General features: G+C 39.8%; 1 protein-coding gene across 1 annotated transcript in view; it reads left to right on the forward strand.

Annotated features, from left to right (window-relative positions):
* Window positions 1-12610, forward strand: part of LOC119419741 (contactin-associated protein-like 5) — a 354615-nt gene that overhangs the window by 328424 nt on the left and 13581 nt on the right. The window contains exon 19 of the mRNA XM_037687124.1: window positions 8480-8701. Within this exon, the coding sequence (XP_037543052.1) occupies window positions 8480-8701 (222 nt within the window). The remainder of the gene's footprint in view (window positions 1-8479; window positions 8702-12610) is intronic.

The raw sequence follows: 12610 nt of genomic DNA on the forward strand, positions 1-12610 counted from the left end.
TGGTAGACCCTGCATCTTGGGTCTGGTCTGGTATGGTAGACCCTGCACCTTGGGTTTTGTCTGGTATGGTAAGCCCTGCACCTTGGGTCAAGTCTTGTATGGTAGACCCTGCACCTTACATCCGGTCTGGTGTGGTAGACCCTGCATCTTGGGTCTGGTCTGGTATTTTAGACCTTGCACCTTGGGTCCAGTCTGATATGGTAGATCCTGCATCTCGGGTCTGGTCTGGTATGGTAAACTCTGCATCTTGGGTCAGGTCTGGTCTGGTATGGTAAACCCTGCACCTTGGGTCCGGTCTGGTATGGTACACCCTGCATCTTGGGTCTGGTCTGGTATGGTAAACTCTGTATCTTGGGTCAGGTCTGGTCTGGTATGGTAGACTCTGTATCTTGGGTCTGGTCTGGTACACTCTGGCCGTCATTGTTCTTGTGCTGTTAGGATCAATGCCTCTGTGCTGTCTTTCAGTCCAGCCCTCTCTAGGCTATGGAAGAAGATTTGTTTAAATCAATCTGCTGGTATTACTTGCCATGTAGGGGCTTATCATTCCATAATGGCTCCCCTTGTTCTCCTTCTTCCACATTGGGTTTTTGTTGCTGCCTGGGATATTCACTCATCAGTTCATCATTGAGGATTTTCCTCCTGATTTACTCCAGGATCTTAGTTGTTTCATCCTGTATAGTGGCTCTGATGCTCACTAGTCCTCTGCCTGTCTGCGTTCTCTCAGTATACAGTACAATCTCAGGATGCTGGGCTTGGGTTCAAACCTTCAATGCATTGTTAGGATCTTTTGTGTCTTGATATCAGTGGCTTCTATCTCCTCCTTTAACCAGCTTGTTATACCAGCTTGGTATCTGTTAACTGGCACTGCATACGTGTTGCTGGCTCGGACTTTGTTCTTGGTGTTTAGCTTGTTCTGCAGGACCTTCCTTACTCTCTGTAAGTACTTGGGTTTGGCTGACTTTCTTGTGGCCTTCTCATGATTGCCACTGGTCTGTGAGATTCCAAGATACACTGCCTGGCCAAAAAAAAAGTTGCCACCAAAAAAAAAAAACGGTCACACACTAATATTTTGTTGGACCGCCTTTAGCTTTGATTACAAGATGCATTCACTGTGGCATTGTTTTGATAAGCTTCTTCAATGTCACAAGATATATATTTCCATCCAGTATTGCATTAGTTTTTCACCAAGATCTTGCATTGATGACGAGACTGTAGTAAGCTAAGGCTAGGTTAGCTTCAGTTAGCTTAGGAGCTCCACTACAGTCAATTTTTAATAACGGGTTCTCACTTTTTCGAGCTACTTGACAGATATGTGACAGATGTACTGTGCATAGTTGGTTTAATCAGTGACATGAGACGTTAATTTTCTTTGACCCATCAAAACAAATGTGGTCATTTATTAAAAGAATCAAAATCTAACATCAAAACATTGTACACTTGATTATTCTGATCGGCTCTGATTAATAAAACTTGGCACGTTTTACTTAATAAAAACAACAGACATTTCTGAAGATATCTGGATTACTTACTGGCAAGATAGAAGTTTAAAGATGGGAAATGAAGGAGTTTAAATGGAGAGAAAATGATGGATGAGGAAAGTGTGTTGACGAGAAATGGCACCCTTCATCCGACCCCAGCTCAGCCCCGGTACACTAGGTAGTGAAGCGACTCGTTACCTTTGCAGAAGATAGGTCAGCTTCGGTACGGAGTTCCATTTCAATGCTACCTTTCAGCGTCTCCTTAGGATGGCTGAGAATCGTCCGAAGTAGTGACGGTACTCCGTTCAACAACACGCTCACCTCCCGTGTGAACTCACAGCGAGCTGTGAGTCCGTCAGAGGTTCCACTCAGATGTGGAAGGTTCCATAATCCCAACTCGGCTCAGAAGACTGAAGACAGAAAAACTCAGAAGAACTCCTAGGAACTCCAGCCGAACTCCATCAGAACTAGAAAACAACCAACTAACTAACTCCAGAACTAGAAGAACTAGGAAGTGTCGACTTTTAAAGAGTTCTGCTTCTGGTCACTTTTAGGAAGTCCTGATTGGTTGAAGGAACCAACAGGGGTGTGGTTTTAGTGACATCAGAGGGTCATTACAAGTCGAGAAAACATCAGAAATGTTTAGGAACGGTTAGTTACAGACGAGAAAATATTTTGGAGAAATGACATACTTACAGGTGCCAGTTTTCTTGTTTCTGTCTGAGAGGTTTAAAAACACGACAGTTCGTTCCAATAACTTGTTTTTGACTGTCTCTGACTTTTGACCGACATCACTCCTTTCTCATTTCAGACAGAAGATCAAAAATGCATAATTACTTTGTAACATAGACATTTAACTTGATTTCTACTTTGAATGAGGATTAAAAATCATTAATACTGTTTCACAGTTGATTTAAAATGAGTAGTTCACTTCAACATTTAAAAATGGTTTGAACTAAACACACTTTTGATTATCAAGATATTGTAAAATAGTAATGATAATGTAAAAAAAGAGAGTGTTCTTTCAATTGATTAGTTCAGGATACAATTAGACAGTCTCTAGATGAGCTAATTTGTATTTCTGGATTCAAATCAATGAAATAACAGTTCCTGTCCCATGAAGGTCTTCAGAGGCAGGTTTTGATCGGAGGCCTAGTTCACTACAAGACACTAGTCATGATGTTGCATCACTTCTCCTGCCTCTCTTCTTACCCTGATGCACCATCACTCTGGAACAGGGTCAGTCTGGACTCATCAGACCACATGACCTTCTTCCAATGCTCCAGAGTCCAATCTTTACACTTCTTAGAAAACTGAAGCCTTTTCTTCCAGTTAGCCTCACTGGTTAGTGATTTTCTTAAGGCTACACAGCTGTTCAGTCCCAGTCCCTTGAGTTCCCTTCGCGTGTTAAACACAGCCCTGAGTGCTGCTGGTGTTTTTCTTTGATTTGATTTCACCAAACGTTTAAGTGATCCTTCCAGTTTTTAATAATGCTTGGACAGTTCTTAACCCAGTTTTAGTAGTTTCTACAATCTCCTTAAATGTTTTCTCTGCTTGATGCCAATGATCTGACCCTTCTCAAATAGACTGACATCTTTTCCACGACCACGCCATGTGTCTTTCCACATGGTTGTTTCAGAAATGAGAATCAACTCATTGCACCAGTTGGGGTTAAATAACTTGTTGCAGCTGAAAGATAATCGCCCATGCAGTAACTATCCAACAGGAGGCTCGTACCTGTTTGCTTAGTTGAATCCAGGTGGACACTTGTTCATTTTTTTTGGCCAGGCAGAGTATTTGTAGCTGTCCTGGACATTTGCAATGTTGCCTTCAGGTAGTTCAACCCCTTCAGTTGTGATCACCTTGCCTCTCTTGCATATCTTTCATTCCAGTGTCCTTTTTGTATCCTGGTGAGGTAGATCAGTGAGTTGGTGTCTTGATCATTTTTGGCAGGAAGCTTGACATCTTCCATAAAATGGAGGTGACTGATGACTGTTTCACTTTGGAGCTAATGTCCATGTTTACCCCCCTTCTCACCCACCCACCCTCCACATCAGTCTAACAGTGAATTAGTCCATTGCATGCTTGTCTCAGGCTACACAGAGATGTGCAGGAAGCTTACGGAGGACTGAAGTGATGGGTCTACATGGATAAATAGCTTCCAGCAAACACTCACCTGTTTCTGCTGCTTCTTGGTTGATCTGTGGTAAATGACTGTCTGTCAGGTGCAAGAACAGAGTTTGACTGTTTCATTGTTGTTAGTATATCTAATCCAGGTTCCACAAAAATGTTACTATTATTAGGTCTCCAGTTTAACACCCCCCCCCCCCCCCCCCCCACACACACACACAATAAAGCAGTGCTTCTCAATTATTTTCGGTTACGCCCCCCCAGGAAGAAGTAAACATTTTGCGCCCCCCCAACCCTCCGCTGTGACTGTAAATAGTATAATTTGTCTATAAAATTGTTATAAGTACACCTCTACATAACATTGTATCCTTATTAACATTAAATTAAAAAAATAGATCATCTTACAACAAAGATTTTTAACATTGTTTTATAGTCTGTAACAGAAAAGACTTAAATTGCATCAATTTGCCTGAAAAAAAAAATCCTTATTTAAACTGTAAACATTTTTGACCATTTGATACTGAAAAATCAAATTAAATACAATCAATAAATAATAATAACTTCAAATTGAGCTCAAACATTTTAAGTCAGGAGTGTTATATACAACACTTTGACCTACAAAACAAAAATGAATAAAACAATTTGTGCTGATTTTTTTTTTTTTATCAAAATGAGGAAGTCAGGATTAATGGCTACAATGAGCACGTTTTGCAGTGCACGGCTGTTTGAAGTTTGAAACATGAGCCTGCGCTCTCAGCTCCTGCTCATTGTTTAGCTGGACCTGGACCTGGACCTGGACTTGGACCTGGACCTGGACCTGGTCTCAGAGCACCAGAGAAGTTGCAAAGAGTGCAAGAGCGAGTGGGCTAGTGTGTGTGTGTGTGTGTGTGTGTGTGTGTGTGTCCAGGGGAACGCGCTCACAAGAGAAGAACCTGACTGTTTAATGACATAAAGTATCTTTTGTTAGCGAAGAATAGAGTCCTAACATTTATTATCTTTACTTCTGTATTAAAAAAACATCAAAATTGTGCTTTGACAAACCAAAAAAAGGTTAAAGGTAAAGTGGGGCAGGTAAGTAACGCGTGCTGCGGGTGACGAGCGTCAGCAGCTGCTCAGCAGCAGCAGAGGGAGCGACACGGTTCAATCATGGCTCCTCAAACAACAAGACAGACACGTTTCTTCATCACTTTATTGTTAGTCACACTGAGAGCTGCCGGAGTTTAGCAAACAGTTGCCGAACGCACCCTGACAAAATGAGAATGGTGCGAAAAAAGAAAAAAAAAACTCCCTGCCACAAAATGTTCCTCGGGGTCACATGCCCCCCCGCCCCCCTGCTCCGGGCCCCCAGGGGGGCGCACTCCACTATTTGAGAAGGACTGACATATAGAAACTTGAGCTGGAATATATTTTCCTGAGCATTGTGATCCAGACATGAATGGGTCCATTTAAAAATGTCAAAAACTAAAACACTATTTTATTATTAAAGCAGTATGTGGGGAGTCCCAGTCTCTCCAGGAGGAGTGGTAGTGCAGAGGTTAGAGAAGGTGGGCCTGATATCAGAAGGTCGCTGGTTCGACCAACAACATCAAAATGTGGCAAAGAGCTGGCCACATATGGCTCAAAAACTGTCTATATCAACCAAACTGTTGTTACAAATATATTTTCTGTGTTCAGTGCTCTCATCTCACCTTAAGTGGTCCCAGTCCTGAGAGCTGCAGAACTTTAAGGTTCCTGCACACTCCACTCATAATCTTAGAAAAATTATTTGTGACCAGACTGGATCAATTTATTGCTAATCAAAACATTCTAAGTAGCAGTCAGTATGGGTTTAGAGCAAAAACACTTTACATCAGTGGCTCTCATGGAATTGATAGAACAAATAAAAACTGTTGTCATTCTAAAATAGTATTGTGTTAGTATTTTTGTTGATTTAAAAAAAGCATTCGATACTATTGACCACACTATTCTCCTTGAAAAATGTAATACATATGGCATTAGAGGACCAGCATTACACTGGGTGTCTAGCTATTTGAAAGATAGGAAACAGTTTGTACAAATAAATGATGCAAAATCTGACCTCTGTAATATCACTTGTGGAGTTCCTCAAGGCTCTGTACTGAGACAAAAGTTATTTTTTTATATGTGAATGACTTGGTAAATGTGTCCGGACTCCTTAAATGTGTCCTATTTGCAGATGACACCACATTTTTTTGTTTGGGTAAAGATATAAAACAGGTGTTGGAGTTGATGAAGACAGAATTAATAAAAATACAAACTTGGTTTAAACTTAATAAATTATCATTAAACTTGGATAAAACTAACTATATGATAGTCAGTAACAAAAAGAGAACTGTTGATGATCCATTTAAAATTGAGGGTGTTGAGATTTGTAGAGTTAATGAGATGAAATTTTTGGGTGTAATCATTGATGAACAGCTAACATGGAAAAATCACATCAATTCTGTAAGAACAAAAATATCTAAATCTATTGCAGTACTATACAAAGTCAGGGAATTATTAAATGATAAAGCTCTGTACATGTTGTATAACACAATCATTGTTCCACATTTAATCTATTGCATTGATGTTTGGGGGAAAGCATGTAAAACATTTACAAAACCTATTTTTATTTTACAGAAAAGAGCTGTAAGAATTATCACCAGAAAGCATTACAGTCACCCATCAAGCACATTATTTTATCAACTGAACTTATTGAAGTTCCATGATTTGGTAGATTATAGTATTTTATCAGTTATGTATAGGGCTCAAAATAACACATTACCATTAATTGTGCAAATGTTGAAGATGGCACAAACAGAATTTGTGAAAATACAAAATTGGTTTCAACTAAACAAATAATCTTTAAATGTTGATAAAACAAATTATATGATTTTTAGTAACAACAAGAAAGTGCTTGATACTCCATTTAGAGTCGATGGAATTGAAATTAATAGAGTCAATGAGGTGAAATTTCTGGGTGTCATCATTGATGAAAAACTAACATGGAGATCTCACGTAAAAAACTTAAGAACTAAAATAACTAAATCGATTGCAGTAATGTACAAAGTTCGAGAGTTATTCAATGATAAAGCAATGTTTCTATTGTATAATGCCATTATTGTTCCACATTTAATTTACTGTATTGAAGTCTGGGGTAAAGCATGTAAAACAATTACAAATCCTATTTTTATTTTACAGAAAAGAGCCATAAGAATTATTACCAGAAAAGATTATAACCATCCGTCAAATATATTGTTTCATCAGCTAAAGATATTAAAATTGTATGACTTGGTTGATTACAATATCTTACTGTTTATGTATGGGGCCAACAAAAACATACTACCTACTAACATTCAAGGGAAATTTGTTAAAAGAGAAAGTAATTATTATCTTAAGGGGATGGAGATGTTTGTGAAGCCGTGGTGTCGCACCAGTCTGAAGATGTGATCCACTAGATCTCAGGGTATTAGATTGTGGAATGATCTGGAGGTTGAAATTAAAAAAGCCAAAACTATGTACATATTCAAGAGGATGATAAAAATGTGTTTTTTTTAAATATTAAGTATAATGTGAGTTCATAAAAATTGTTTACAGTTGATCTTATATTTTAGCTAAGTTTTTATTTTATTTATTTATTTATTTTTTTATTAATTCATCTTGCTTTTGTATAGTAATTTTGTTTGGAATATATTTTGGGGACAAGGGGCAGATTTTATAAGAACTCATTCTTCTTCTGCTGCCTTTCATTTTATTTCGGTGATTGTATATCTTTTTTCTTTTCTTTAAATTGTATTATATTTGTTGTTTGGATGAAATGAAATGAATAAATAAAACATACATACATACATACAAATATCCAAAGAAATGTTGTTAAAAGACAAAGTTGTTATAATCTTAAGGGGATAGAGATATTTGTCAAACCAAAATTCAGAACTAGTCTGAAGGGAAGGTCTACCTCAATCCAAGGAGTTGGATTGTGGAATGTTCTAGAGAGTGATGTGAAAAATGACAAGTCAATGTGAACATTTAAGAAAAAGATCAAATCTAGATTGTTAAAAAAGTATATATGAAGTAGCTTAGTGTGTGTTTTGTATTAGAATTAGAAAAATTAGAAAGAGTTATTCATTTTGTTTTGTTTTTTGAAGATTATTATTGTTAGAATTAATTTCTTGGGATAAAAGGGGCAGATATAATATTTTTTTTCTTCTTTCTGCTGCCTTTCATTTTATTTCGGTGATTGTATTTGTTCTTGCTGGTGAAGCTTCTCAGTCATCCAGGACATGATCAATTCAAAAAACAGAATGAAAATATCAGCAATTCTGTTACAAATAAAGTCCAGTTGTTTTTGTGTTGAACATTTTTTGAATGTATTTCTTTTTGTATATAGAATTATTTTATTTAAAAAAAAAAGAATAAACTTTATAATAATAAAAATAATAATGTGTATATTGTGTGGAAACGTGCAGAAGGTTTTCTCCACATCATTAACATGAGATGAATCCGGTGCCGGCTCAGTCTCCCTGCTCTGCTCTTTATTTTTACACATCAAAGTTGTTTGTAGGACTCAGGAAAAAGCACGGCACGAGGAACATGAAGACGGATTCATGGCCCCACAGGGACCCAGATTCCCCAAGTGACGACACTTGAAGAGCTGCAGTATGTTTGGATACCAGCTTCTGTGAGATGGACACTAATTTAGTCTGTTTTTAGGAAGGTTGTGGAATATTTTTACAAGTCTTTGTGAGCTTTGTGTTCACGAAGCTGCTTGTCTGAGAAAGAACCTCTTTGATCATTCTTAGGTTCAACATTTGTTTAAAGTATTTTCACTAATAAAGCAACTTACCTTCTGATGTCCCTGTGTGTCCCTGCAGAGGTGTCGGTGTCCTTCGACAGAGAGTCCTCTGTGACTTACACCTTCCAGGAGCCCTTCTCGGTCATGCAGAACAGGAGCTCTCACGCCGCCAGCATTTCCACAGACAGCAGGGCGAGAGAGGACATGGCCTTCAGCTTCGTCACCAGCCAGAAGCCAGCCATGCTGATGACCATCAGCACCTTCAGTCAGCAGTACATCGCCGTTATCCTCACCAGGAACGGTACGTACAGCTTTTAAACTCAGCTAAACCAAGCTCGGGATGAATTCATTCAACCTTTATTTCTACAGGTTAGTCCCACTGAGCCTCGGGGACTCATTTAAAGAGAGACCTGGTTTTAACAGAGTGATGACGACAGTGGATGATCATAATAGAGACACACAAGTTGAGTTTTTTTTAACAAATGAAAATAAGATGGTATTCAAAAGAAAATGTAACAAAAAAACAGCTAGATTATGAGGTGATGTAGAAAACTAATAACAGGAACACGTTGGTCTTCACCAGGAACTTAACAAATGTTTGAAGCCACTTAGAGAGGTCAAAGGTCGAGAGCTTCAGGTCTTTTTACAAGATGTTCCAGGAAACAGGAGCGGAGTAGGAGAAGGTCCTTTTGTCTAGTTCAGTCCTCACTGAGGGAACACTGCAGGTAATGATGTCCTGAGAGCGCACGCTGTAGCTGCACTCACACAGAGACATGTAGGAGGAGATGTATGAAGGCAGCAGACCAGGAAGTGATTTAAAGATGAACATGTACCAGTGGGAGAGTCTGTGTGGAGTTAATGGTGACCAGTTAACCAGTGAATACTGGGTGCAGTGGTGGGTACGATAGTTACAGTCAGTTATGAATCTTAGTGCACCATGATAGACAGCATCCAACATCTGCAGCATCCAACATCTGCAGCATCCAACATCTGCAGGGTTCTTGTAGGAGCGTTCATGTAAATAATGTCACCGTAATCAATGGAGGGAAGGAAAGTCACAGATACAAGGTGTTCCTCAGGGTTCAGAGTTAGACAGGATCTGTTTCTGAAAAAGAAACCCAGTTTAATTTTCAGTTTCTTTACCAAGTTTTCCACATGGAGCTTAAAAGAGAGATGTGAGTCGACCAAGATACCCAAATATTTATAAGAATCAACAAACTCAATGGGGACACCATTTGAGGATAAAATCAGAGGAAGAACTGCTGGGACCAACTTCCTATTTGAAAAAAGAATTGAATTGTTGCAGTTACAGGAGGACAACAACATTAGACTCATGAATCTCTAACCAGGATAATCACTGTAATGCCACTAGATTGCTGATATGTGCTGCTGATTATCCATGCTGCTGATCTCATGCTGCTGATTTATTTTATGCTGCTATGTTCATTATCTTCATCTGCTCACACAGACTCATGTTTGTGCTGCTGTTGTTCGGTGCATTGTTTTTGTACTACTAGAGTTTAGTGTATTTCTTAGTTCATGTCTTAGATCTTATCACTGTTTTTCTTTACAATTTGTACTTTTGTTGGATGTAATTGGGACCCTGTGTGCACAGTTTTGTTCCACCACATGTACCACATGTGATGAGAATGACAATAAAGAACCTTGACTTGATCCGGCTGGTAGTGTTACCCCAGCTGAGCTTGTCATTCAGGTTTAAGTGCACAGTGAAGAAACGTTATAAAACAACATCCAGAGCTTTAATCGTCTCACAGATCTCTGATAAATCCATCTCCTGTGAATGGCTGATGCAACTAGAGACCTCCTCAGACATGGATGTCCACCTAAATGTGGAAAAAGCTGCTCTACACAGATCAGACCACACGGACACCTCACCTTTCACCCTGAACACGCCGTGCATACTGTGAAGCATGGTGGAGGCAGCATCATGATGTGGGCTGTTGTGAGTGTTTCTGTGTGGATGACAACACTGATAGAAATGGTGCCATGTTTATGAGAACATTTGTCTCATTGTTGGGTGATAGTTCATGACACTTGACCAACACTTCTTGTTCTTCAGAGGCTCATAGTGCCTGAATGTGAAGCATGAGTCCCTGAAGACACCAGGTGGAGGTCATGTGTCGGAAACCACGAACCAAAAGCATTTACCAAGGAGGAGATGCAGGATAAAGGTGTTGGTACCCTAAAACATGGTGCGGTTGTTGCATCTTTGGGCTTTCTCTGGTGTTTTGCTGATTTTATCTGGACTTCCTTCAGTTCTTGGTTTGGATGTTGGGTTCTGGTCATTTCTGTCTGTTTTCTGTTTTTAGCAGTCAGCCAGTTTTAGGTCTGGTTTCCTTGTTCCCAGTCTACTTTTTCTTGGGTGTCCCTGTTTGTCTTGTCACTCAACGCTCATTCTCAGCTGCACTCATTCACTCATCGACTCTTCTTAGCAGATTAAAGCTCCTGGTTTCTTGCTCTCTCAGATCCTCACGCTCCTCTGGACACTCATGGATTTGGTTCAAACTTGGATTTCTGTCATTTGTTTACCGTTTCACTTTTAGTAGATAAAGTTTTCTTGAACCAGTGAATAAATTTTAATACAATTTTCAGAATAAAATCAGATTATGTGCCAAACGTTTGGAGAGAACTCCTTTCAATATGGCCGCCACAGCAGACTGACCTTTGGAAACGTGGAAATATCTTCAACTCAGCCTGTTTTACAGATACTGGACTAAAGTCTGGTATGGTAGTAGCTGAGAGTCGTGTGATAATGATATGATTTAAGGTTAAAACAGTCAAAATTCACATATTTCTCATGAGAGAGTTTTAGTGTAAAACGGGATCAGGGTGTGGCGGGTGACAAGCATTCCTTCAGTTCATGTCAGGCCTTCAGTCCACTGTTCAGCACTGAAGCCTTTACCACAAAAACGGCTTCTTTTTTTAACCAAGACAGAAATAAAACAGAAATAAAGGCGCGTTGCCATGGTTACCCACCTCCTCCATTGTTCGAATAAAAACAGAAGGATGGAGCGTTAATCTGAGCCTCACAGGCAGATTAACGCTCCGCAGCTGACATCAGGGAGCCAGTGTGAGGTTCAGGACAGGATCGATCTGATTATTGATCAGTTCTAAAAGTGTCTTTAACTTCACAATACAGCTGAGCGATGAAGATGAGGAGTTTGATGAAGTGTAGAAAATAATCCACAATCCAGTTTTACACTCTCTATGATGCTTTCACTGTGTTAGAGTCCGTTTGTTGGTTCTGTTGGATCTGGTTTGATCACTTCCTGCCATGAGCTGAAAGGTGGGCCATTGTGTTTGTTTGTCCAATTGTTAGCAAAACATTTCATGAACCAGTGGAGAGATTCAAGGAAACCTTCAGAAAATTATACCTGGATGAACATCGAAAACTGATTAACGTTTGGTGTCCATTCAAGATGGCCGCCACAGCCTTTTCACAGTCAAGTATTGGGCTTAACTCTGAGGTGGTAGTAGCTGAGAGTGCTCTGTATTTTAAAGCAGCTAAACGTGATGATTTGTCACATGACCCTGGTGGACGGCAGAGGGCGACGTGCATTCACTAAAACAAGTGTTTTCAATTCAATTCAATTCAGTTTATTTATAAAGCGCCAGTTCACAACCAAGTTGTCTCAGGGACTTTACAGGAACATTCACATAAAATCCAGTTAGTAAAGTTCTCTATCCAAGGAATCCAGCAGACAAGTTGAATCTTGGCTTCGTTGCAGTCTCCCATCCTGAGCAAGCACAGTGGAGACAGTGGAAAGAAAAACTCCCTTTAACAGGAAGAAACCTCCAGCAGAACCAGCTCAGGACAAGAGACCATCTGCTTTGACCGGCTGGTTGAGAGGACAGGAAGGAGAGACAGACGAGCACAGAATGGTAGGTCCAGGTATAGGTCCAGGTCCAGGTATAGGTCCAGGTCCAGGTATAGGTCCAGGTCCAGATATAGGTCCAGGTATAGGTCCAGGTCCAGGTATAGGTCCAGGTCCAGGTATAGGTCCAGGTCCAGATATAGGTCCAGGTATAGGACCAGGTCCAGGTATAGGTCCAGGTCCAGGTATAGGTCCAGGACCAGATATAGTTCCAGAACCAGATATAGGTCCAGGTCCAGATATAGGTCCAGGTCCAGGTATAGGTCCAGGTCCAGGTCCAGATATAGGTCCAGGTATAGGTCCAGGTATAGGTC

The sequence above is a fragment of the Nematolebias whitei genome, chromosome 13 (assembly GCF_014905685.2).
Source record: "Nematolebias whitei isolate Nwh7 chromosome 13, NemWhi1, whole genome shotgun sequence".
Classification (NCBI taxonomy): domain Eukaryota; kingdom Metazoa; phylum Chordata; class Actinopteri; order Cyprinodontiformes; family Rivulidae; genus Nematolebias; species Nematolebias whitei.